The sequence below is a fragment of the Epinephelus fuscoguttatus genome, linkage group LG22 (assembly GCF_011397635.1).
Source record: "Epinephelus fuscoguttatus linkage group LG22, E.fuscoguttatus.final_Chr_v1".
NCBI classification, from domain to species: Eukaryota; Metazoa; Chordata; class Actinopteri; order Perciformes; family Serranidae; genus Epinephelus; species Epinephelus fuscoguttatus.
Window position 1 is genome coordinate 30,481,110 of NC_064773.1, and position 27,528 is coordinate 30,508,637.

Consider the following 27,528-nt stretch of genomic DNA (forward strand, 5'->3'; position numbering starts at 1 on the left):
CCAAACAGAACAGCACTGCCACCTTCAACCAAACCCAGGCTCCGTTTATGCGAGCTCCAGGCAGAAGCAATGCTGATACTACCTTTACTAGCACATTCACCATACTCTATTTCACACGCTACATAGCATAACTACAATGTAAGCTAAAGTTAAAGGAGATAAATGAACTCACAGGATCAGCAAACACACTCACTTTGCAGCATGGTCTCAAACAAAATGGATTCAGATAGGCCACTCCCACACTTAAATAACCTTCCTCTTCCTGGATTTCCTCCTTACATACACATGGCTTTCTCAGCCCAAACAGCACTGCCATCTTCAACCAAACCCAGGCTCCATACATGCGAGCTCCAGGCAGAAGCAATGCTGATACTAGCTTTCCTGTCACATTCACCATACTCTATTTCACACACTACATAGCATAACTACAATATAAGCTAAAGTTAAAGGAGCTAACTGGACTTACAGGATCAGCAAGCACACTCACCTCCCGCATGGCCTCAAACAAAATGGATTCCAATAGGCCACTCCCACACTTAAATACTTCCTCTTCCTGGATTTCTCCTGACAGGAAGTGGATCTCTCCACCTGATCTCAAGGAGTTATGTGCCCTGCTTAGTAGTTCCCCTGCTGGCCCCAGCTGACATTATTTCTTCTGTAATAGATAAACTGGCTGCATTTAATTGCTTCATCTGACATTTCCCTCACTGTCTTCCTCAAACTCTGTCCCCACTCCGAGTTCCCAGGAGTGAGACAGTTGATCTTGCTATGAATCCCCTACACCCCACTTCCACTGGACAAATCCTAGTCTTCCATCCTCGCTGCTCAGCTTCTGCTCCTAAGTCTGCATATCTAAGCTTTTTTCTTTCATATGCTTCTTCCACTGAGTCTTCCCAAGGAACTGTCAGCTCGATGAAATAAACTATCTGTTGACTCACTGACCACAACACTAAGTCAGGCCTCTGCCTGGTACAGACTATTTCCTGAGGAACAACAAGCTTTCCCCCTAAATCTACTTGCATTTCCCAATCACAAGCACCTTCTAGGCGGCCACACCTTTGCCTCCTCACTAACTTATCCCTTCTGTATTTCTCTCCCTCACGGACAAACTGAATTACTAAACTCCTATCCTTAACACCTTCTGAATTCACCTGTCTTCGTTTCCCTTCAATGCCTGCAGCTAAACATTTCAACACCTGATTATGTCGCCATGTATATCGGCCTTGTGACAAGCTAACTTTGCAACCTGACAAAATATGCTTTAAAGTTGCGATGCGTGAACACAATGGGCATGACGGGTCCTCATTTACCCACAGTTTTAGGTTCTGGGGGGTTGGTAAGACATCGTATGTAGCCCCTATCAGGAATCTAATACGATTCTCCTCCATACTCCACAGGTCCCTCCAACTAAGCTTCCTCTTCTCTACACTTTCCCAATTCAACCACTGTCCCTGTTTAGCCTGGGCCACTACCTTTGCACCCTTACTATCTCTTCCTGTCTGCGTATCTGTTCTACAACCAGCTTTCTTTTATCTTTGAGGCCTGCTGTATTCCATACCGGTTTACCTGAGCCAAGCCCCAGGCCTCCCCGGCCAAACTGAACATTACCTACAATCTCTGCATGTCTAAGAGCTGCCTCTGCCTCCTGAACTGCCGATCTTGGGTTCCACTTCCTCCTTGGTTGGATTTGGAACCACACTCCTAACTACCACATCCTTACTCCCAGCTAACAAGAGCTCTGTCCTGACCTTGGTACATTTAAATTCCTCTGTTAAACTAGTTACTGGCAGCTGAAGTATCCCTTTTCCATACAATGCAACACTATTTAGGCATCTAGGAGCGCCCAACCACTTCCTAATGTAGGAGCTAACCAACCTTTCAATTCTCTCCACAACAGTTATTGGAATTTCATAAATTGACAGTGGCCATATTAACCTAGGATATAGCCCAAATTGCAAACACCACAACTTCAACTTTCCTGGAAGTTCTGATTTATCTATTCTATCCAATCCTTCAGCCACATCTTTTCTAAATTTCACCACCTGTTCCTTATCATTCAACTCTACATTGTACAACCTACCTAAGCTCTTTACTGACTTTTCCCTAATTGTTGGGATGTCCTCGTCATCTATGACAAACTTCCTATCACTTAATTTCCCTCTACATATCGAGATGCTTCTAGATTTACTAGGCTTGATTTTCATGCTGGCCCACTTGAGGTTCTTATTTACCTTCTCTAGTAGCCTCTTTGTACATGGCATTGTTGTGGTCACCAGTGTCATGTCATCCATGTAAGCCCTAACTGGTGGAAGATGCAACCCATTCTGCCATCTCTCCCCACCTACCACCCACTTAGAAGCCCTGATGATTACTTCCATTGCCATAGTAAATGCTAACGGAGAAATTGTACACCCTGCCATGATGCCTATTTCTAGCCTCTGCCAACCTGTTGTGAAACCTGCTGTACTTAGACACAACCTAATATCCTGAAAGTATGCTTTCACTAAGTTAACAACTACCTGTGGCACTCTGAAGTAGTCAAACGCACTCCAAATGAGGCTGTGCGGAACTGAACCAAATGCATTTGCAAGATCTAAAAATACTACGTGTAGGTCCCTTTTGTTAATCTTCGCTGCCTGAATCTGGTGCCAGATCATGCTAGTATGCTCTAAACACCCTGAAAACCTGGTATTCCTGCCTTCTGCACCATGGTATCTATTAAGCTATTCCTTTCTAAGTAACTAGCTAGTCTCTGCGCTACTACACTAAAGAAAATCTTCCCCTCCACATTCAAGAGAGAAATCATCCGGAACTGGCTAAGGTCCACAGACTCCTTCTCCTTAGGAATGAGGACACCCCCTGCCCTACGCCATGCTCTTGGTATAATTTGTTTTTCCCAAACTATTCTTAGCTGTTTCCACAAAAATTTAAGGGTATCAGGCGCACTTTTATAAACCCGGTAGGGGACTCCATTAGGCCCTGGGGCCGAAGAAGCCTTTGCACGCCTGACCACCTCCTGAACTTCCTTCCACCTAGGTGGCCTGACATCCATCTCATGCTCTATCCTCCTAATGGAGGGATATCAGTGGAAACCTACTATCCTATTCTTCTCCAAATCTGAATATGTGTTTCTCAAATATTCTTCAACCTCTAGCCTTTCTGCTTTAAGCTGCCCTCCCTTTTCCTGGCTGAACAATCCTTTAACAAACTTAAAAGGGTCCCTGAAAAAACCTGTCCTAGCATATTCCTTCTTCCTCCTCTTTTTCCTGAGATGCTCTGCCCTTCTAAGAACTGCTAGCCTGCTTCTCAACTCCTCTTGCAACACCTTAATTCCCTCCCTTTCTTCTTCTGTAGCCTTTTCCCACTGCTTTCTTAACTGTCTCCTTTCCTTGACTAACTTCTCTATTTCTCTCTGCCGCCTAGACTTACCTGACTGTACCCTCTCACTCCTCTTTCTCTCATGCACCCCAAACCTCTCTACACCATATGAATACATTATATCTCCCATCTTTTCTAACCTTTCCATTGCATTTCCTCTAAGCCTACTCAAGATTACTGACAAATCTCTATTAACTATCTCCCATTCTTTACTGTCATTTGCTCTAGGCCATCTAACTCTAACCTTTGCTCCATGGTTCTCTCTCTGGCTAGCATACTGGCCTCAGTGTCACCTGCATCTTCTCTTACTACCCCCTCCTCCTCAGTGGCAGCGTTACTGATATCCTGCGAACTGTGGTTTTCTACCTGCCGCTGGACTTCATCCGACTGACTCGACTGACTTCTTAGGAAGTACTGATCAATCGGCTACTCTGCCCTTTCTTTGCCACACACTTCTTCTTTCCCTGATGAGTTCTGAGGCCTCTCACTGATGTTACTTTCTGCCAGCCGCAAGGACAAACCTGAAGCATCTTGTTCTCAACTGTGCTACTTTTATCCTCTACAGATGCGCTCACCTTGCCCTGACTGCTGCTAATTCTAGCACTGGTGGATAGGTCCGTGCCCTATCCTTCACTGAGTCACAGATCCAAGTCATAGTCTTGTACGTTACAATGTCTGTTACCGTGTAATCCACCAGTGAGTCATCTTCCACCCCTGCTATCGCTGACTCTTTGGGTATTTTTACTAAGTTTGCTGTATCTAATTTTTGGTTGTAGTAAGGCTGCTAGGCCTCACCACTGCTACCATGGGTTGCTAACCCATGCCAGCACCATTGGGGTCTTTTCCTCCTGTCAGCTGTCTTTCCAAGCGGTCACATGGTCTTTCCCTTGTTGTCAGCTGCCCTGTTCACAGCAGTCACTAGCTGGGCTAGTTCTGAATTCAAATAAACACAAGAAGTTTGTGCTCTAAAAAAAAAAAATAAATAAATAAATAAGTAAATAAATAAATAAATAAGAAGGGATCAGCACTCAGTGAATAACCTCCTAAGCCCTACGACAAACTATTATGGCAAGGCTTAACTATACAGACCAATGAGCAGTGATAACTAACATGTCTTTGGGGTCATCGGGTGGGAACCTCCTTTCACCGGTGTTTCGTCTAGTTGGTCCCACGACACCTCCAGGAGGCTAGACAGTGATCTCTGGCGTCCCAGAGACACTCCCCTAATGCCAGGTCTCACTGCTCCCCACACTAACCGAACAACCTCCTTTACCTTACCTATATTACCACAGAGGAGGTAGACCCAGGAGGGAAGCCTTGTTAGGCTATCACACTCCCCGCCGGGTTAGGCTGTACAGTCTACCTCCCAAGACGAGCCCTCACAACAATGACACCTCCAGGAGGCTAGACAGTGATCTCAGCCCAAACAGAACAGCACTGCCACCTTCAACCAAACCCAGGCTCCGTTTATGCGAGCTCCAGGCAGAAGCAATGCTGATACTACCTTTACTAGCACATTCACCATACTCTATTTCACACGCTACATAGCATAACTACAATGTAAGCTAAAGTTAAAGGAGATAAATGAACTCACAGGATCAGCAAACACACTCACTTTGCAGCATGGTCTCAAACAAAATGGATTCAGATAGGCCACTCCCACACTTAAATAACCTTCCTCTTCCTGGATTTCCTCCTTGCATACACATGGCTTTCTCAGCCCAAACAGCACTGCCATCTTCAACCAAACCCAGGCTCCATACATGCGAGCTCCAGGCAGAAGCAATGCTGATACTAGCTTTCCTGTCACATTCACCATACTCTATTTCACACACTACATAGCATAACTACAATATAAGCTAAAGTTAAAGGAGCTAACTGGACTTACAGGATCAGCAAGCACACTCACCTTGCCGCATGGCCTCAAACAAAATGGATTCCAATAGGCCACTCCCACACTTAAATACTTCCTCTTCCTGGATTTCTCCTGACAGGAAGTGGATCTCTCCACCTGATCTCAAGGAGTTATGTGCCCTGCTTAGTAGTTCCCCCTGCTGGCCCCCAGCTGACATTATTTCTTCTGTAATAGATAAACTGGCTGCATTTAATTGCTTCATCTGACATTTCCCTCACTGTCTTCCTCAAACTCTGTCCCCGCACTCCGAGTTCCCCCAGGAGTGAGACAGTTGATCTTGCTATGAATCCCCTACACCCCACTTCCACTGGACAAATCCTAGTCTTCCATCCTCGCTGCTCAGCTTCTGCTCCTAAGTCTGCATATCTAAGCTTTTTTCTTTCATATGCTTCTTCCACTGAAACTAAAAACACTACAGTTATTATTCTTGGCTTTGGATGCCTTCAAGTGGAGGCATTTTCTTTAAAAAGACCGTAACTGATGTGTCTTTTTAAAAAATACTTTTTGATCAAAAGCTTGTAGAAAAGTGGAAACAATAAAAAAAAAATCTCATTGAAAGATTAGAGCTTTTTATGTCTAACTTTAGAAAAGCAAAATAATTTAACTCCACCTTTCATTAAATGGCATTAGACACAGTAGCAGCAGTCACATATCCAGAGCCCAATCTACAGACACTGTTAACACATAATACTTTGGGGAGACAGCCTTTGGTCTCAGGCTGTTTTATGAACATTCATTCAATGTAAGGAGAGCACAGCAGCTAAGCCCTGATTTAGGGTTGCTGCCCAACAATCTACAGCATCATCGTCCCCGCAGCCTTCACCCCAGCCAGCTTCTACCTTTCCCCGGGGAATATTTTAGAACAATTTAACAAATTAAAGACCTGCTACACAACCCCCGATCAGTTTTCCAGCTTTGCAGTTATCTCTCTTTTGTCTCATTTCAAGAAAGGAGGTCAGTCCCACCTATGTGAGCTGACTGGATGGGATGATACTTGGAGTTTGTTTGGGCCATTAGTCCACCCAGGTGGAAACCTGCAAAATACTCCAGTTTATAATCTGTGCTGGTGTCCGCACACACAACCCTGCTGGCTAAGGACACAGACCCATAACCCAGTGAACTTCTCTTTGACTTGTTTTATCTCTTATTCCCTTAATGCAGAGCAAGGACTACAACACACAAGAGTCTCCAGGTTATAAGCCATAAAGCACAGAGACACAACAACATGTGGGGTGTTTCACAATAATAAAATCACTTTATAATTAGATCAATTCGTCTTGGGTCTTGTCATCTTAGGCATTTAGCAGATGCCCCAGTCAGTGGGTTAAGGTTCAGTGTCTTGCTTGAGGACACTGACACAAAGCTGATGAAAGGAACAAAATTACTGCCTCACAGCTGTATGCCTCCACGAACCAGTCAAGTTGCATCACCAGATCCCATCCTGTCATTTTATACTTGAGTACAAGTTGATGTTTGTGCCAAATTTTAAGAAATTCCCTCAAGGCACCCTTGAGCTATCACATTTACAAGAATGAGATGGATGCAAAGTCACATTGACTTTGCCCTTTGACCACCAAAATCCAATCAGTTCATTGTTTTGTTCAAGTAAACGTTTGTTCCAAATTTGAAAAGAATTCCCTCAATGTGTTCTTGAGCCATCATGTTCACAAGAATGAGATAGATGAAGTCACAGTGACCTTGACCTTTGACCACCAAAATCTACTCAGTCGCTGTCAATGTGGATGTTTGTGCCAAATTTGAAGAGATTCTCTTTAAGTGTTCTTGAGATATCACGTTGAAAAGTGGATGGACAGACGACCCGAAAACATAATGCCTCCATCTACGGTTATCAGCAGCGCAGAGGCATAAAAAGCTGCTGTTGGAACTTTTAATGGGACAGTAAAACTGGATCCTCAAATGAGTAGAACAATGTCCACCATAACCATAGGTTTTACCACTCTAATCTCTCCTTGACATGACGCAATAATAAAATAAAATAATAAATATAATTCATATAGGATTCATGGGACAAAATCAGGGTTTACTTTCTTGCAGTAAGTCACCTTGTCACACTTTTAATTAGCTTTTTTCTCAAGACACAAAGGACATCAGCATAGATAAAAACTAAAGATAATAAAACCATTAAAAGGATATAATTAAGATAAAAGAAGCACATCACAAGGTTATGCGGTGACAATGTGGCTACATATTATGTCTGTGTGAAGATAAGAGGGCAGAGGGCAGAGTCAGTGTCTGCAAGAAAACACGTAGAGAGAGTATTAATGACTAACACGACTGATGTAGAATGCTGTTGAGGCTGAGTGAAGGATTTTTGAGAACATAAACTACTGATCCAATACAGGAAAAGGTGAGACAGTGGATGCAGTAAGAAGAATTACGCCAAAGACATTGTTTTGGTTTGAGGATCAGAGCCAGACATGGTGTTGGGCATGCCTGAGATCAGTCCATTCTGCTATTTTCGTGCTTTTTTTTTTGTTATTTTCTACAATTTCACCATTCAGATGAAATACAGCTCCAAGAGACCAATGACAATTTCTCTTTGTTTTGTTTTGTAAGGTCACAGCAAACTTGACCTTTGAACAGCAAATTCTAATCAGTTAATTCCTGAGTCCAAGTGGACATTTGTGCCAAATTTGAAGAAATTTCCTCAAGGCCTTCATGACATATGGCATACATGAGAATGAGACTGATGCAAGGTCACAGTGACCCTGACCTTTGACCTATGACCACCAAAATCTAATTCATTCATTACTGAGTCCAAGTGGACGCCTGTGAGAAATCTGAAGAAATTCAAAATTCAAAGTCTTTCTTGAGATATCGTGTTTACAAGAATGGGACAGACAACCTGGAAACATAATGCCTCCAGCAGCGGCTATCCGCACAGACATAAAAAGTCTAAAAATATGCCCTTTAAAAACATAATTCGTAGGGGAAGAGATAGCAGATTCATTTATAGCCTTTCCACAATCATCCATAAGTGGGACTTTAATATCTTTATTTCTAAGTCAAAAAGAGTCAAAATAAGACCTTCCAATTATTTGTCCAGTATTATTTTCCATGTTTTGTATAGCAGTTTGTAAAACCAAGTATTTAACTGCAGGACATGCTGGAAATTTTGAGACAGTTAATTGTGACATAAATTAAAAGTGTTGTTTATCTATGCAGATCATGCAGCATATCATCATACTGCAACTGTAGAATTTATTGAAGCTTTTTTACATGACATCTGCAGAGAAGAAGAGACTGTATCTTCAGCCTCTGTTTTGATAAAATAACAAAAACAGGACAATGCATTTCTTCTAGCACAAATATTTCGAGACAAGAGTCCGTGGGAAGAGTGTGTTTGACTCCTCGCAGCATGTAAATACACTCTTGGCATATCTGAGTTGAGACAGAGCAGTGGATGCCAGCTCCAGCCAAATAAACACATCCTACCCTCTGCCTCAGTGACATCACATTTCCAAAAACTCCAACCCTGCGCAACCAGCAGAGGGAAAACTACCCTCTGGTCTGAGCCAACCTTTTACCAGAAACTCATCAGTCATTTCATGCTGGGACAAAAATCAAATAAAGTGAATCATCCTGTATTAAACGTGACTGCAATCACAACAAACCAGGTTATCCAGGAACGGATGACTTGGTATCATAACACACGCTACGAGGATTTTCCCACAACTGAATCAGTGCAATTAAGATAACTGGAAGCAATCCATTTCATATAAAGATGGAGGGACAATGTTTGTCCTGAACTGATTTGATCTTATCTCAAGCACTTGATTTTACCTTTAATGTTTTACTGTTTTACAATAATGAGTTTCTGCAGTCGTACAGCCCAAGTAGACGGGCAGTATCAGGTTTGCACTATGTGGACATTGCAACTTCTCTTCATTGTTCTTGCAAAATTGCACAAAAGTGCCATGAAGTTGCATAGAGACATTAAGTGAGCAACAAATTTCCAATTCACTTTAGTTTAGCTTTGGCTTTATGTTTGTGGCTGCTGTCTTGCTGGAAAATGAATGTTCTCTGTGTTGCAGTTTGTATTCTGTGTATTTTGTATTCATTTGTGGAGATTTATTTTCACCTCGATAGTGAAGAGTTGTTTTTACCATGCTAGCAGCGTGTCTCTAAGGATGGCTATGTCAGTCAGTCATTCAGTCGACCACTGTGGTCCAGACTGAAATATCTCTATTAAATGTTAGCATGATGATGCATGGCTGTAGACTCTTAGTCTTTGTAATCCGTGTCATTAAATCCAGATTACAGTCACTGTTATTAATGCAGTAAAAGAATAAAACATATGACAGTTTAAGGGAGTGAATACTTTTTATGAGCGCTATATAATTCTCTAAACAGTGTCATCACAACTTGTTTGTGCAGCAGACTGTTTACAACTCTGCAGTTGCACGTGAGCTGGCAGATTAGTGTGAGAGGTGAGTGTAGAGCACTGTCAATATTCCTATGTCAAAATTATTTGACAATAAAAACTATCTGAGACACTGAATCAAACAGACAAATTTCAGAACAAGCCTGGAATAATACACTGCATTCACCCATTGTTCCTTATTGAGTTTTGCACATGACTGCAATCTGAGGGGAATTTCCTGCAGCACCTGCATACGTGAGGCAACTAATCCCACTGTTTTACAGTATCATCTCACGTTTGTTATGTAACATGCACACAATAAACAGTAGCAACCAAGGGAAGCAGGAAAGAAATTAATACATTCTGCAGATATCAATAAGAGAATAAGGAAGCTGGAAAATCATTTGTTTACACACACACAATTTCTCAGAATGGGCTGGCACTAAGATACTGGAAGGGGCTGACACTGCAGGATGCAGTAAAGTGCTTGATATGAGCTGGCATTATTTGAGGTGTTTGATATGAACACAATAGTGCAGGGCAGGAATTGCGCTTGATAGGACGTTCTTTACTGTGTGTGTGTGTGTGTGTGTGTGTGTGTGTGTGTGTGTGTGTGTGTGTGTGAGGTTGATATGGTTATAACAACAGCTGAGTTGGTTGCATCATCGCTCCAAGCTTCAACTAAAATCAAGCTAAACCACAAAATAACAACACAAAAGATTTGCCTTCAACTAAAATTTTCTATTCCATTCCAACATATGACACATAGAAACAAGAACGATTTTGTAAATGTCATGATTTGAAGTTGTATAAAAAACAACGATGGAGGATGTCACAATACACATGTTGTATGTGATAGATGAATGTAACAGACAGGTGGACAAGGGCTGATCCAAAGTTACTCACACAATTTCATTTTGAGAGACAAAGAATATTTTGGATGGGTTTTTCTTTTAAATAATTTTTTGTATCTCTTAGAAACATCTAAAAATACTGAACTTATTATTTATGTGTTTAACTTATAGCAGCTACAGTGAGTTTTTAACTGTTATAAAACAGTCTCAATTTAATATTGATGCCTGTACATGATCTACATGAGCATAAGACCATCAGCGAGAAGCAAGGGATCACAGGATCCGATTCCCTGCTAAATCAGACAAAATGATTTAAGGCACGCATCGGAAGAGTTTATGTTAACATTTCCCCAGGCAAAGTTTTGCAGTTAGTCGTACGTTAGCCCATTCAAAGGAAGCAGGAGGAGATACTTCTTTAGAGAATGTTATTTTTTGATTATGAGTGATATTGGGGCAAGATCAGCAAAGAGAAAAAGAACAAACACAGAACAAAAAGGAGCTAAAAGGGAAAGTGGGGGCACTGGTGGCTTAGTGGATAGAGCAGGCGCCCCATGTACAAGGCTGTTGCCACAGCGGCCCAGGTTCGACTCCAGCCTGTGGCCCTTTGCTGCATGTCATCCCCTCTCTGTCTCTCCCCTTCACGCTTAGCTGTCCTATCAATTAAAGGCAAAAATTCCCCCCAAAAATATCTTTAAAAAAAAAAAAAAAAAAAGGAAAGCGAGCATGGGCAAACCCATGAGACAACCTTGATCTGTAGCTCAACAGATGGAGAAGTGCAGGATTTAAAATGATTCAAAACTGATCCTGAATTGGCCATCTTCCACCTAGACAGGTATGTAATATGTTCATTTTATTTTTCATATACATTGCTAGACGTGGTTTTACACCATCGTCATATTACAGTTAATAACATATAGATACATGACCTCAAGAGACTCTGCCCTCTGCCTGGATTTTCTTATTTTCTGTGCTTGGGATGATTATGGGTATGTACCCCCATAGCACTCAGGTGAGGTCAGGGATTTAAGAAAAATGCCAGACTGTAAACAGGAGGAATCCAAAAGAAACAGCACTGAAAAATGCAAATATGGCTAGACAAAACGGCAAACAAGAGCGAATATAGGGTTGACGTTTACTTTCACTTTCACAATCAATCACACCAAACCCAAAATTCAACCTGAAAGAAAAAAAAAAGAAAATGCCAAGAAAAAGGAGGAAAACAATGCCTCAAAAGCTTCCTGGCATCTCTACCCATAAAGCACCGCTGGGGAATTTACCGCTTGGTAGAAACCACCCACTGGATGTTAATGAGATTTCCCAGCACTCACTCACAGTGTGTAGCGTGGATGTGTTCAGAGTTTCAGTTTCAGATCTTACCATGGAGAGCACAGTCTGGGTTTGCTGGAGGAGTGGTTCAGGCAGCAGGGAGATGTGGACACACTCGGGGATGGTCACTGTGCCACCGTCCAGGTCAGCGATGATCACATCCAACTGAAATCACACACATACAAACACACTTTTCATCTCTGCCTCAGAGCCTGTTGATAAAAGCACAGCAGCATGATACACAAGCCGATAACAGCAAATGAAAGACAAACGCAGAAACAAAGTCGTCTCTGTCGACAGCTGCTTATTACGGGATCCTAACCATCAAACAAGAAAACACACACAGTCGAGTTTCAGTGCAGACGGTAGGAAAGGCTGACCAAATGATAACCTCTGACCCTTGACCCTGACCACTGCTCCTACATTGATAAAGGGCATATGACTACTGTACAAAACACAGTGTTTCGTTGTGATGTGAGACAATGGCTCCATCAGGGCGGCATGCAGCAGCATACGGTCAGACATCTCTAACAGGAGGGTTCATTACACTCTCATCAGGCTTTAATAAGACAGCAGATCATTTTCTTTCATCGTTAGATCTAGACAGTAATTATTGCCATGTATGCTGGTATCAATTATCTTGGCACAGTCTCTTAAGAGTACTGTATGAGAATCTACGAAGAAAGACAGTTTATTAAAAGACAAATGAACCATTGCTGAATGGGTCAGTGAGAGTTTACATTGAACATTTTCTTCATTGTAATCAAAACTCAGGTCCATGTCAGAGAGGCTGAGGGTATATGTAAGTGTATACTGTTACAGGGCTTCTTCATAGTCTGATTTTGAAAGTCATTCTGGTTTATTAAACTATGAAACAATACATTCAACTTTTAACACTAAGATTTCTTCTATCTAATCACATTTCTGGCAGCAGCTGTTCCATCCACTTTTTCTTCCCCACAATGCCTGCTGGGTTTTTTAATCATTCTGGCTGTTTGTTTATTGTTGACAGGGTGGATTGTGTGTAGTTGGCATTTTGTCCCCCAGCTGGCTGTGTGGTGCCAACATTTTCTGCTGCTTCAGACTGCATCCCTGGTTGTTTTCTGTCGGCTCATATTCTCTTTTTAGAAGGCACCGCCAAGAATCTCCCATAAAACTATTATGATGGAGAATGAGAGACAGCGTAGCCCTTCATCAGGATATTTTTAAGATCTAACATTGCTAGAATTACTGCCTTGCAGTTGTCCGCCTCCGCTAACCACTCAAGTTGCAGTTTACATCCATGTCTGTCCAGACATATAGAAATGACAGTTGTCAATGCTTCAAATATAAATGTTGCTGCAAAGTAGCTATGACTTCTAATACATGGATGCTTCACACACATCTTCCCCCCGACAGCACAGAAGATCTATACAACCAGTTTAGTTTCAAGATGAACACCAAAGACTGGTGTCACCCCTTCAGTATCGGATCTAATGTCTCCCCTTCTGTTCCTAAGATATGTCCAGAAAGGTGTTTTGGCAGAACATTATTATGTCACAGTGACTTCTGATCTTCTGGATATAAAATGTCATCACTTCCTCATTTTATCACATTAGACATTTGTGTGAAATATTGTCATAATTAGCACATGAATTCCTATGTTATGGCCAAAAACTTTTTTGTGAGGTCACAGTGACCTTTGACTACCAAATTCTAATTAGTTCATCCTTGAGTACTGTTTCATTCAAGAGAATAAAACAGATGCAAGATCACATTGATCTTTAACCACCAAAATCTAATCAGTTCATTGTTGACTTGAAGTTGACGTTTGTGCATAATAAGGAAATCTCTTCAAGGCGTTTTTGACACATCATGTTCATGAGAATGAGAATGAGATGGACGCTAGGTCACAGTGACCTTGACCTTTCACCACAAAAAGTTTACCAGTTTATTGTTGAGTCTAAGTGGATGTTTGTGCCAAGTTTGAGGAAATTCCCTCAACGTGTTCTTGAGATCCTGTGTTCACAAGAACAAATAAATAGACAGGCGGATGGACAACATCTTTTTTAGATGACAGGTTGTCTGCAGATAGTGTTCTCGGGCTCTCAGTCAGGCGCCTCGATCCATTATTTTTTAAAGTCTATGGTAAAAATGCGTCCTAATTCCCTAAAATGTGACTTTAATTGGCACCGAGACTTGAAGAGGAAAAACAACGCCCACAAGCTTCAGGCTCAGGTGTCTATTAATCTCTGCATGAACACGTGATTGTCTCTGTCTGATGTTTTTTAAACTCAGAAATAATAGAACTGTCTTTGTATTTTCCAAATATACACATCATATCATTGTCACACTGGTGTGTTGTATTATACTGAAGAGAACCCACCAGTTCTTGTGTCTCCGAGCGAAAGAATGAATTGACACCGATGATGAAGGGGGTTGGGGTGCTCAGGACCTCTAGTAGCTTCCCAGGCAAGATGGGAACATAGGTGAAGCTTAAAGGGACACAAACAGAAAGAGATTTAGCACTATACCCATCTCGCTTTAATCTGCTCCACCCATTAGATATTCAATCAGATGTGTCCTGAAATTAAAATATAACCCAGAGAAAGATCTACAGATCCTGGAGAGACTGAGGAGAGACTGAGGAGTGGCATCACACCTGTATTTAAGGGGGAACATAATGGCCAGCAATCCCCGGCAGGCGTCTGTTAGTCTCTGGTAGCTGCTGGAAAGGAACAGGATCTTATGTTCTGTCAGGGCAGCACAGAACAGATACAACACGTTGACTATACCTGAAGGAGAAGAGAGCAGAAACAAGCCATCACAAGGAGTCCAGGACACAAAACAAAGTCATAATCATAGGGTCTACCAATAATAATGGAGTAAGTTATCCAGTTTAAAAATATATATATATATAAAAATAATAATAATAATAATAATAATAATAATAATAATAATAATAATAAATACTGTGATTAAACACGGACACAACATTTTGGGTTTTGCTAACGGTCATATGATATTTGTTTGAGAAGAAATCTCCAGCTATAAAATGAGTTGACCAACTTTGACAGGAATACTGCCATCAGGATTCATTCATTGCATTTATCATGTTTAGCAAAAAAGTTAGATTCACTTAGTTTCTGTAAAACTGTAAAAAAAAACAAAACCCACATTTCAAATTGGGCAGGTGTAGAGAATAACCCATATTATAATCAACCATACCAAGCTGCCTGAAGAGCTGGGCCACGCTGCTGCCACTGACAGGAAGAGAGTCATCGATGGGGGTCTGGATAACTTGCCGGTCGCCAGCACCTAACGTTATAGTCCTCTACAGATTGACAAGGACGGGGGAGAGAAAAGAGGGATTTAACGAGGAGGTGGGAAAACCAAAGAAGAATGGTGTTTCCGAGAAAATCAGGGGTTTGACAGCGTGGTTAAATCACAGTTGTGCGTGTCCAGTGAGCAGCGTGAGTCAGCAGCAGAGAGACAGAGAATCCCAGAAGCTTAGCAGGTACATCACAAATAAAACACAAGCCATTCCAGCTGATCGGGACATGAATGGAGCTGGGCAGGACTCCATGCCAACGACCTTACTGTAAAACAACACCGGCACCACTGCGTCAATGAGCCTTTATGGGAGAGAGAAATCCCAGCGACATGGCAGGTGTCATGCGCAGGCGATTTTTCCACTGCGGTTGAATGTGAGCAAAGGAGATTGATCAGGGTGAATCTGTATGGATGATTCATTTGGGGCCATGAAGCATGTCCTGGGAAAACATTAACCTTTAAAACTGTAGAATCTGATCTGACCTGCAGTCTGTAAAAAGGCTTAAACAAAGTGTCTTTCTTAAAAATGTTAAACAACAGAGACGCTGCTTATAACAGGGAGGAAATTTAAGATCTCTGATATGCACTACACTTTGTCTAATGACTATGTACTTCGCTACAGATAGTGCTGACTTTGAAAACTGGACATCTACTGAGCTCCAGACAGAAGATACAGCCAATAAATATCGACTTGCATGTAGTTTGAATAATGAGCATATAGCGGGAATGGGGGTGATATAGAGTGAAAAAATACAAATCAATACACAGCACAATAATACAGCATGACTAAGTATTGAAGCACAACATGAGGAAGTTTGAGGCAAGATCACATGACTACTGGATTTTTGATTTACATGACGCATTATTCTTACTTGTAATTCGTACAAATCAAATTTCAGGTTATGCTTTAAAAGCCCTCCATATGTCAACTTGGGCTGCATAACAAAGGGCAAAATAACAATCCAGTTAATCCTCCAGATATTCACAATTCAATAACTCAATGCAGGGAGAGAACAAAATCACTTGAGGGCATTTGTTTCAACACCTGGCCAGTTTTGAGCAACAGCAGACATCCAAGGTGTATTTTAATCTTGCCAGAGGGCTTTCAGGGTTCACAAACCAGTTTGATTTGCAATTTGTTTCTGAAAGAAAGCTTCACCTGAAGTGGCTCAAATGTACCCAGTCAGTATGGATGTGTGCAGCTGGGAGGGCAAAGTGCAGCATTATTTCATGCTCTCTGCAGCTGCAGCAGAAATAGCATCAGCAACCACAGGCGAGCTGTTAGCGATGCAATACTGTGATCCAACAACTGATCATCAGATGTGTTCAATTCATCATTTGGCTTTTGAGGTTTGATAATAAGGGGCACATATGCAAATGTTAATTTGCTACATACATGCACTGAGGGAATACTTAATTCTGACAGGCTGGAGGTGTGCATAATTTTTTCTAATATCTGCATGGCTATTGTGTATCATCTTCATCACTGACTGTGTTTACAAGGTCTTTAGTATCCCGGTTTTGAGGCTTATCCCGGTTTTGAGCATATCCGGGATATGATGTTTACATGGAACACAGAGAAACCCGGTTAATCATATCCCTGTATACATGATAAATACCAGTAACCCGTTTTCTGATCACTGCATCCTATCTGCGCAGGCGTGTGTTACATCTTTTACGTCTTTTGTTTACAACAGATTGAGCGGGAAATGTGATATATTTATTATATTTAGAAGTAAGACAAAAATGACACCTCTGTGGCTTCTAGCGGGCTTAGCATTAGTAAACACTCACGTTGCATTACAGCTATGGCTCATCCACTTCATCTTCAGCAATGGGAGGAGAGAGCGACAACAAATATTGAATACGTCACCAACTTTGATAGGTATTTGGTAGAGCTTAAATCGGGCCCAAAAAATCCAGCCCGTTATGCACGTTGTGCACGTTATGTCCGGGACCGGCCCGGCCCGTCAATTAACTGTAATTATGGACCCGAGCCCGATTTAAACCCGACATTTTTCAATAAGTTGGCTGTTATAATTAAGAGTATTAAACCACAAGTCTTGTTATTTGAATGACAGAAACATAGGATCTTAATGAATGGCGCAACACGGAAGCATGATTATGTAATAAAACAGGTGTTTATTTTAGGATCCAGGTGGTGAAGGGCTGTGAATAAATATTGTAAAAAAAAATTGGACATTTCTATGCAAATGATTCTCACTGATAAACAAGGTCTAATTCACTAACACCAGCGCTAATAGCCACACGCAGTTTGAGTGAAGTAAATAACGTGTTTAAAGCTGGTGCAAACTGGGCGCTCCTCTGTGGAAGCCTCTCAGACTTTCCAGTGATCGTGGCAGCAGTGATCGTCTGTTAAATCAGTCTGTAAATAATATTTTGACATTATTAGGCCGGGTGCGCAGAGAATCTCAAGCTCTAGTATCCGGCTGTCACTGCCACCACGCAGTACAAGGCAACAGTGGATGAAAATACGTAGCTGTGACTGGTGGGATAGGATCGTTCTCATGGAGTTTACAGATTCAGAGTAGAGAGAAAACTTCAGAATGAGTAGGGCATCCTTCAGCCGGCTGTGTGACGTAGTTGAACCATTCATGAAACCGGGATAAGGCATATACATGCTCCATTATCCCGGCTTCTATCGGAGTACTGCAGGTGGCAAAATCGGGTTTCTTGAAACCGGGAAAAGGGCATAACCCGGTTTCTGAATTCGGGATATGGTGTTTACATGCACAAACACAAAAACGGGATACTTAAAAAACCCAATCAAAACCAGGATACTAAAGACCTTGTAAACACAGTCACTGTTCTGACTTCTCATAACTGGACGGCAACAGGCTTTGTTACTAACTTCTGATGCTCACTGGAGTAGGAAACTAACTGAGGGTGTGAAACTATTCACTAGACTTTTTTAAAGTCCCCATTTACAAGCAGTGTATAAACATGTAAAAAAAAAATAGTTTATAGCACAAAAAAATCTAGTTGTAAGCCAATAAAACTGTTTATTAAAGGTATACTCTGCAGGATTTTCTTAAAAAACATTGTATGGTCTCATACAAAAGGACTCCCTCACAATCACTTATGACCCCCTAGAAGTGTGTCGCGATATATTCATCTGCAGATACTCTGTCTTCTACATCTATTGTTTTATTTTGCTGTGGTCAGGAAGTTCATGTTTGTGTGTTTCCAAGAGCCGATAACAGGGCTCAGATGAGGTCGTAACTTTATAGAAAGGTAGTGACCGGGTAGCAGCAACATGTATCCAAGAGGAAGCTACGAGAATTGCGGACACAGTGCCGAAAAGGCGTGAACAGAGCATGGCAAAACGCCAAGCGGACAAAATAAATCTGGAGCTGACTTTTAATTTAACCTCATTGGTGAGCACTGAAGGAGAGGATGGGGATGAAGAGCGATGTAGAGTTGGCCACAGGTAATGGCGATCAACTTAGAAAGCTTGCTAAAGTATCAGCTTTTCCATTACAACAAATTCTGGCCATATGTGGCTGTTGCAGAACATTATTGCCACAATATCACAGAAGCTTGTGTGAAATGGACTGGATCGGTATATTTGTGAAGTCAGTAACTGCCGATTGCCACTGACAGAGTAAAAACTTCTGGCAAATCAACTCCAACTGGCCAAAGAGTCTGGGCTTTTCAAAGGTGTGTTCACAAGTTGTTTTATTCATTGTAGACATTTACAACAATTCCCAGAAAGAACAAAGCAGGTATGTCTCATTGCACGATCCTAATCTCCATCAAAACTTGCTATTTTCAGTGGTAGGTTGTTAGCTTAGAGGTTGTTTTTGTTTTTCCTGTAGTAAAGGGGATTTTGAAAACCCAAACACACAGATAGTGCAAGAAAGGGAGAATGCCGACCTAAATAGCCGGCCAATGGCATCTGGTGAGTCAGACTACTACAATGAGCAGCTTGCTGTGTGTGTGTGTGTGTGTGTGTGTGTGTGTGTGTGTGTGTGTGTGTGTGTGTGTGTGCAAGCAGTGAAGGGAGGAGGGGCCAGGTTTAAATGTTGTATTAACAAACAGTGACAGACACTTCCTGCACAGTATACCTTTAACGCATTTGTCATTAACTGTAACTCCTCCTGTGGGCACCAGAAGTGGAGCCTGCTGTATAAGCAGATAGTGAATGCCTACGAATTCAATTACAATTGTGTCTTCATAGGAGAACTTGTAAGTGCTGACAAACACTGTACATTAATATACAGTTAAATGCCTTTATAGCTGAATACAACTGCATTATGGTGTGCTATAGACCATTTATTAAATATTTATCTACTGCTTAAAAAAACATGATCTCCAGGTTGAAGAGACAACCCTGACTTATACATTTATTTAAAACTATCTAATCTTTATATTGACTATATGGTAAAATTTTGAGAGGCTTATATTAGATGTGTACTTAATTTGAAATGATCAGTTGTTGGTCACATATTGAGTCTGGATAAAAGCATTTTGATTTGTTCTTCTGCCACAGGAGGCGTGCATGGATTGGCTGAGGGGAATGGGTGGAGAAAAGGAAGCAGAGAAAGCTCGGAGCTGATTGGTGACGAGGGGAGAATAAAGTCAGGCCGGCGTACCAAACTCTCCTCTCTCTCCTCCTGGCCCGGCTACACGAGCACACAGCAGGATAAGACACAGGTTAGAAACAACAGGAGTGAGGGCACAGAGTGCCCAAACTTAACAACAATATGACAGTAATGTATCAGCATGGCAAAACAAGTAAGCGGCACAAACAATAACATTGTAAACATGAACTGCAGGATGGCGGTGTGTAAAAATATAGGATGAGTGCAACATTAGACATGAGAGACACACGTGCAAACCAAAACAGAGCCATCATTTAGCATCCGGCAGCGCAATAACAGCAACAGATGATTCATTATGTCGTTCTTCTCCTAACTCAAAATAAACTCACAGAGAGCAACAACAGTACAAATACTGATAAATGAATGTCATATATATATACAGCAATAAGGGCTAGGTAATACAGTGATATTCTATGATATTAAGAAATGTCTGCTTTTGTCTTGTGAGAGACTACAATCTATCAGATGCTATTAAATGGGAATTACAAACTTCTCCATCCTTCCATGATATTGTATTACACTGTAACAGTAACACTGGTGTGAGCTGAGATACTCTTATTTGAAAACTGGGAACAACAGACCACAGTTTGGCTTTTCCATCACCTTATGACTGTTTTAAGCCACAACAGGTACACAAAGTGATACTGGAAACAGCGGACTTCCTACACTGAAATCACCGTCTAACCTCAAACTCACTGTCACACCTCAGTGATCAGAGGTAAAGGGAAAAACGGAAGGTCACCAGCTACGTGAGAACCATCAAGTGTCTCGTCATGTGATTGACTTACAGAAAGTGGCATTGACCTCAAGCAGAACAACTTGTGCAACTTTCAGTTTGAAGTGGGTTTTCTCTCAGTTATGCCTTAAAGCTCTAATGTGTTCCTCGTAAATCATATTCAGTCAGTCAGAGCATTTGGCAGTGTGACAGAAATAGGGATTGGAATTCCCTCTGTCACATGAGTTCGTGTTAGACACAGATTTACACATTTTCCTGTAACAGCTCAATCACTGATGGATGAGCACTTGACTCTTTGCCATTGTAAATAGAAGTCATCCCACACCATGGGGAAATCTGACACTACCACACACACACAGACACACACAAAGGGCAGACACACACACACAGGTCATGGTCATGTACTGTACAGATTGTGGGGATCCTTTATGTTGGTCAAGGGGGCTTGATGAGACAGGATGAGTATGAACTCAGTGGTTTGTCACTTCTGTATTAAGGGTGGTTTTACAAGCCACAAGGCCACCCTGCTGCTCCACCTTTGTAATTCATCGTGTCTCACATCAGGCCAACAGCCTGAAGTTCACTTCACATTAGGGTTGTGTAAACTACTCAGATAAATGACTGGAGTGTTGTAACATCCTGCTGGTCAACCTGTTAGCAATTCACTTGTAAAAAAGAAAAAAAAAAGAACCTAATCTTTAGTTTATCACAAACTGCAGAGCAGTGCTGCAACTGGAAGTGTTTTTTAGATAAATGTGGACTCCATATGAGAAAAGCAGCCCAGGGTTATATGATAGAAGGAACTAAGACCCTCTTTAGTCACTCAACAGACACTGATAAGACAGCTTGCTCTATTACTGTTTTTAAAAAGTTCAGGCCTCTGCAGTTGTCCAATGTTTTGCCAAACTGACTACTCACTAAATCTGTTCACTCTTTCCATTCATAAACAGCACATATTCAGTTTACAATGCTAACTTTTAATATTACAACTTTCAGGATGAGGACTAACCAATGTGTGGTGGTCAATGTAACACCATGACGACAAGATAATGTAGAATAAAAAGTTACTTGGCATTGAAAGTAATACTGAGTTAGTACTGTTGGTGGTAATCTACATAGCTGGACATGCTAACATCTGCATCTTACAATCTCATGGTTTAATTCATTTCATACACTTTTTGGTATGGAAAGGGTAAAAAAGAAATAATCATTCAAACCTGTTATATCAGGAAAATCACTCTTACTAAAGCCTTGTGTTCACAGCTTGACAGACCTGCTATCCCAACTTACAGCTGCCAAACTACAGTTGGACATTTGCTGTTTGGAGGGAGAGTGTTAGCGAACATTTAGCTGAGATTAAAACAAGCCCTCAAGAACAGTGCCAGAATTTGACATAGTGGCCAAACCATGGGATTACAACTTCCAGGTCTGTCATGTCATGCCATTGGGCTCAAAAACACTTCACCCAATAGACTTATATTGGGAAGGAGATGTCTCTAAATCAGTGGATACATGTTTTTGAGTATCACTATCCCCGCAAAATGACATGTTTCACTACTGGGTTTTAATCTCTTATGTCTGATAACATTTGGAATGTCTACAAGAGCCGCACGATTCAATAATTCAAGTAAGCAGAGGGCTACACTGGAAGGTAGCTGTTTAGCCAGTGAAGTCTCCTGTGTGCTTCCTCTATGGGCTCAATGAGACAGAAGATTGGGTAGTTTTATACCTGGGTTAGTCTCGCCACCAGACAATCAGAGATCTCCGCCTTCTGATAGTCTGGGGACACTCTAAAGTGTGTTTAACACACCGGAGAGAACGGCCAGCAACAAAGCAACGCCTCTTGCATTTTTGAAAAGGACACGCCCTCCCGGAAATGTGCACTCCCCTTTTCTCGTCTGCAAGGAAACAAACACACAGAGAGCTTGAAAATGGATGTCAAGAGATTTAACTCCGTTTTATCAAACGTGTGCTCAGTCCACAAGGTTGTGGACATGAAGGACTTACAGCGACTTTGTTTAAAACTTTTAACGCAGTTGGACTATGTTTACGAGCACAAGAGTTCAGCGAGCCACCAAAGGACCGCCCTGTGGATTTACTATTGGTTCTGCAACGTAGGGAGTCTTTTTAAACTCTGAAACTGTATCCGCCCATCTAAACACAATATCAGGGAGAAAGTCATCAGTCTTTAGTTAAGCAAAGCGTCTAAACACTGACTTGTGAGTCTATACCTGGGTAGTCAAACTGTTTTGGCAACATTTGCCAATGGGACATTTTTATAGGAACACTGCATCAAGTTTTCTTTATAGATGAATTAAAATGTCTTCTAACATAAACTTAAAACTATTTCCAAGTCTGTCTGAATATAGATTTTTTTACTGTCATGCTACATCTTGTAAGATGTTGACGTTACTGGATTCACGCTGAGCTTCTTTTACTTAGCCCGGGGCTCTATCATGTAAAAATGTTTTTAATAATGCAACTTAAAAAAAACATTTAGACAAGAAAATTGACCATACAGTGCTTGCATACACAGACTCAAATACTAAAGGTACTTTAAGGGCCCTGACACACCAAGCCAACAGACAGCCGTTGGTTGATGTCGGGCTGTTGGTAAGCAGTGTTTCCCATACATTCATTTATCTGTGGCGGTGCACCACGAATAAATTATCTCCGCCACATATAGATTTTTCTGCTTTTGGCACTACCTGTTCGACCTCATAAACACATTATAATGGAACTCAGTGTCTGTGAATGTAGCTTGTCGTTACAATTCCGGTGTAATAGGTGGCGGTATGTATCGTAAAGACGCACTTAACGCACCTGGTCCACCAGAAGAAGAAGAAGCAGACGTAGTAGCAGAACGGATCCAAAGACCTCTCGGTACAAATATGTGGGCAAACAAGTCCAAAAGTGGTCCGAACAACTCTAACTCATCATGTTATATTAGCTGTTTTATTAGCCTGTGTCTGTATTAACATAGGTGGAAGCTCAACATGTGCAGAGACATTAACTCACGCTGTTAGTAGTGTTAACTGCAGCGCGAGTCCCGTAGCAGCTCGCCACCCTGTTAATCAATTACAACAGCTCCACTGGCAACGGGAGCGGCACGACAACCCCCGTCTGTCGCGCGACAACTCTCTATTTTACGCGGCTCTTCTATTTTTGTCGCACTATGCTCCCCTACGCGACCCTCCAGCAGATAAAAACTATATGAAATAGTGTGCTAAACGAGCACAATGTGTTTTTAAATGAATAAACCATTATCAGAGGTGATATAGTGATGATTTTTTCCATGCATTTACCCATGTTTATCCGTGACATTGTGTAAATGTCCGTGGCGGACATTTGAAAGCGAGTAGATGACAAACAGTACAGTAAACTTGTAGATAACTCAAATATATGTATTAACTTAGGTGGAAAATGCTTTAACATTTCACGCAGCCTACATGCAGCCTATCGGCTCGGCAAACAGTAAACAACCCCGCTGGCTTCTCTACGTGTCGCTTCCGTACTGAGTCAGTGGAGCCCAAATGAATACGCCGCGACGCTACGCTGACGTGACGTGACGTAGGTTTGCAGCCGGTGGAGCCTGGCCGTGTGGTTCTGCTCGTTAGTAATTAACTCTGACGTTGGATGTTCACTTCTTCACACAGATGAGTATTGAAAAATATTTTTAATACCACCCCCCCCCCAGGACCACACCACCACGAATAGATTCCTGTCCTGTGGGAAACACTGGTAAGCATCTGTCACCCTTGTTTTAGCAGTGTGTCCCGCCCCATTGGCCCTCAATGGGGCGGCAGTAGCTCAGTCCATAGGGACTTGGATTGGGAACCGGAGGGTTGCCTGTTCGAGTCCCCGTCCGGACCAAAATATGGATCGTGGACTGATGGCTGGAGAGGGGCCGGTTCACCTCCTGGGCACTGCCGAGGTGCCCTTGAGCAAGGCAACATACCCCCCAACTGCTCGGGGCGCCTCACCAAGGGCAGCCCCCTCACTCTGACATCTCTCCACTTTGTGCATGTATAGGTCCTGTTTGTGCATGTGTGTGTCTTTCGGACCTGTGTGTAATTGACAAGCAAGAGTGAAAACATTGAATTTCTCCTCAGGGGGATTAATAAAGTAAATAAACTTAAACTCATTGCCCCATGATGTCTTTTTTTTCAGCAGGCAGCATGCTGAATTGGCGTCAGATACAACAGAGCCCATCGGTGAAGTGAGGAAAGTAAACAAGCAGCTAAAGTCAAGAGGGCGTGAAAGCATAACAAACTTGTTATGCCTATTAGTTAAGGGTTTTTTTAGCAACTGAGCTCTGTTTGTATTTTTGTTTGCTGGTGCATAGTAAATATCATTAGTTCTTTCAACATATGGTTGTGTTGTTAATGCACTAACTGGCTAACTTGCGTCTTTTATCCATCCTGACGGTTTTCTTTTTTAAATGACACATGGTAACAGACTATCACCGCCTGCTGGTATGCAGTTATTTCCCCTCATGCGGGTGCAGAATGTATGTGTTAGTTGGCTGTTGGCTGCAGCATTTGTGCTGTGTTTATGTGCAAAAAATATGCAACATTAGGTATCCCAACAGTTGGACTTCATCGCCATTAGTTCTTTGATGTCGGTTGTAGTTCTTTTTTTTTTTTTTCCCCAAAACATGTTCACTTATACATCAAACACAAATCCCATGTCGGCTCTGCAGAAGGTCTGTGACAAAAGCTGTTCGGTGTGTGACAGTGTTTCCAAGACAACATGACTAATGGCAGAGATGAGGTCAGTGTCACGTTGCTGGAGCTATTCAGTTGTGTGTGTCTGGGAGAGGCTGACGTGAACAGACAGACTCTGTGGTAATGACATACATTTAGTGAGGCTGATAGAAGCGTCCTGTGTGATTAAACAGTTATAGGAATGTGTGTAAGTGTGTGTTTGTGTTACTCTTTTCCAAGTGGCCTGTCGCTGTCTTGAGTTAGAGGAACAGAACTGTTTGTGCTTGAATAGGTGGAAACAGTACATACATAGACGTCTGTTTGAAGGAGGTAAGCTAGGAGAGTGTGTGTGCACCGATGAGTGTTTGTGTTTTCAGATGTGTGTTAGTGTGTGAGGCGAGCCGCGCGTTAGCCTCTGCTGTTTGGGTCTGTATGTCTGTTAATACTGATTAGATCTGATTCTCTCATTCAGACGCTGTGCTGCCCGGTAGGAAGCCATCTGCTGTCCCATATGGTCACCCAGCAAATGAACTACGACCTGCACGGCAACTAGTTTGAATATGTGTGTGTGTGTGTGTGTGTGTGTGTGTGTGTGTGTGGTGGTGGTGGTGGTGGTGGTGGGGGGGGGGGGAGAAGACAACTTGAAAATAATCAGTGTTTTAAAATGCGTAATAGCTGCAACAAATCAAGTTTATAACAAATATGTGAGATGGAAAAAAAGAAATGAATATTTGAAATGATTAACATGATCCTGTAAAAACTGTTTGATCACAAAACACACAAAAAAGCAGGTCAAGCGCCATCAATCACACATGATTTGAAATGACTACAAGAAAGAACATTCCTTAAAGAAAAGAAAACAAAGTCGGGTCTGTTTGATGAACAGAATCAATAACATTGAGCCGGTTGTTGATTGGTGAAGCTTGCAGGACGGGAAAGTTACCTGGAGACAGGCCAGCAGCCAGTCACAGGCCAGGGCCTGAGGAACCTTGTCTAAACTACAAACTGGGGACTCATCTATCTGTAACACAGAGGAACCAGTGTACAGTAGGGTGCACACAAATGACACACATGGGTTACAACATCTGGAAACCACAGTGGGAGGGTTCAACCGATGTGTATTTAGAGAAAATAGACACTTCCTACTGTATGTGCACCATGGGCATGAAGTGAGGTAGGAATGGTTAGTTTACTTGCACCAAAACTGATTAAAAATACAGAAAGAAGTCACTATTTTCTGAAAGTGAGATTAAAAAACATGATTCTTACAAAATATCAAAATATATTTTAAAAATGAGAAAAGAATGGTAAAAAGAAAAGAGACAAACAAAACAATGTTGTTAAAAAAGTAGCCCAAACATGCTCTCAAATAACACACAATGCTGCTGGTGCATGTTCATGTTATTCATGTTTCCTGTCCTAAAACTGAAGCATAAAAGAAAAATACTGTTGCTCATTGGCCGAATTATTTCACATATCCTGCAAGTATACAAAGGTATCAAAAAAAAAAAAGCAAGCAAGTACTGAGTTGGTATCTTTTGTTTGTTTTGTTTATTGGGTTATGAATGGAAATACTGTGGTCTGCTAACGCTGCTTGTAAAATGTGATGATCATTCACAAAGGAGGCTAAAATAAATGTCTCCCAGTAAACCCATGAGTAGGCCTGTCACGATAACTACTTTTGTTGGACAGTATATTGTCCCCAAAATAATTGCAAACAATATTACTGTCATTTTGAGACCATTTTATGCAACTGGAACAATGATAATCTAATAACACAATAATGCAAGTGCATCCTTTCAAAGAGCAATGACTTTTAATTCTTAAGGATATTCAGACTGGAATTTAAAAAAAGTTTTTTTTTTTTGGTTTGTTTTTTTTTAAAGTAATTAGCCCAAAATTTCTCAATTTGAGACTTAATACAAAATTTAGCCAACAAAACTAAATAATGCCTCTAGCGACTAATAGACAATCCTAGCGAAGATCTGGTAACATCGCAGTTTCCTCCATAATCCAGCCAGTGTGCTGCAGTCCGCTCCCGGTGATGGATGGCCTAGGAGCCAGGCAGTTTGCTAGTGGATTTACGGAGTGGAGGATGAAGTTGTTGGAGGGAAAAACTACAAACAACAGAGTTTTTGGCTCAATGCCCAGAGTTGACATTCTTACAACTAATAGGACTGTGCCAACTCCACTCCAGAGTGCAGCTACAGGCTACCGTAAGCTACGTTGTGTCATCACTGAAGTGTTGTTTTATTTTTCTTCGGACTCTCTGGTATCATATTCGTGACATTG

The 27,528-nt window shown here is 41.6% G+C and overlaps 1 protein-coding gene across 5 annotated transcripts in view; it reads right to left on the reverse strand.

The window, feature by feature from the left end:
• The window catches only part of sbf1 (SET binding factor 1), a 97,287-nt gene that overhangs the window by 34,574 nt on the left and 35,185 nt on the right, over positions 1 to 27,528 (reverse strand). For 2 of the 5 annotated variants that reach the window (XM_049567341.1, XM_049567339.1), the window contains exons 6-11: positions 26,180 to 26,257; positions 19,786 to 19,815; positions 15,065 to 15,170; positions 14,499 to 14,631; positions 14,223 to 14,331; positions 11,909 to 12,022 (exon numbers count right to left, since the gene is read on the reverse strand). In XM_049567341.1, the coding sequence (XP_049423298.1) occupies positions 11,909 to 12,022; positions 14,223 to 14,331; positions 14,499 to 14,631; positions 15,065 to 15,170; positions 19,786 to 19,815; positions 26,180 to 26,257 (570 nt within the window). The remainder of the gene's footprint in view (positions 1 to 11,908; positions 12,023 to 14,222; positions 14,332 to 14,498; positions 14,632 to 15,064; positions 15,171 to 19,785; positions 19,816 to 26,179; positions 26,258 to 27,528) is intronic. The other 3 variants (XM_049567342.1, XM_049567340.1, XM_049567343.1) reach the window with 3 other exon arrangements.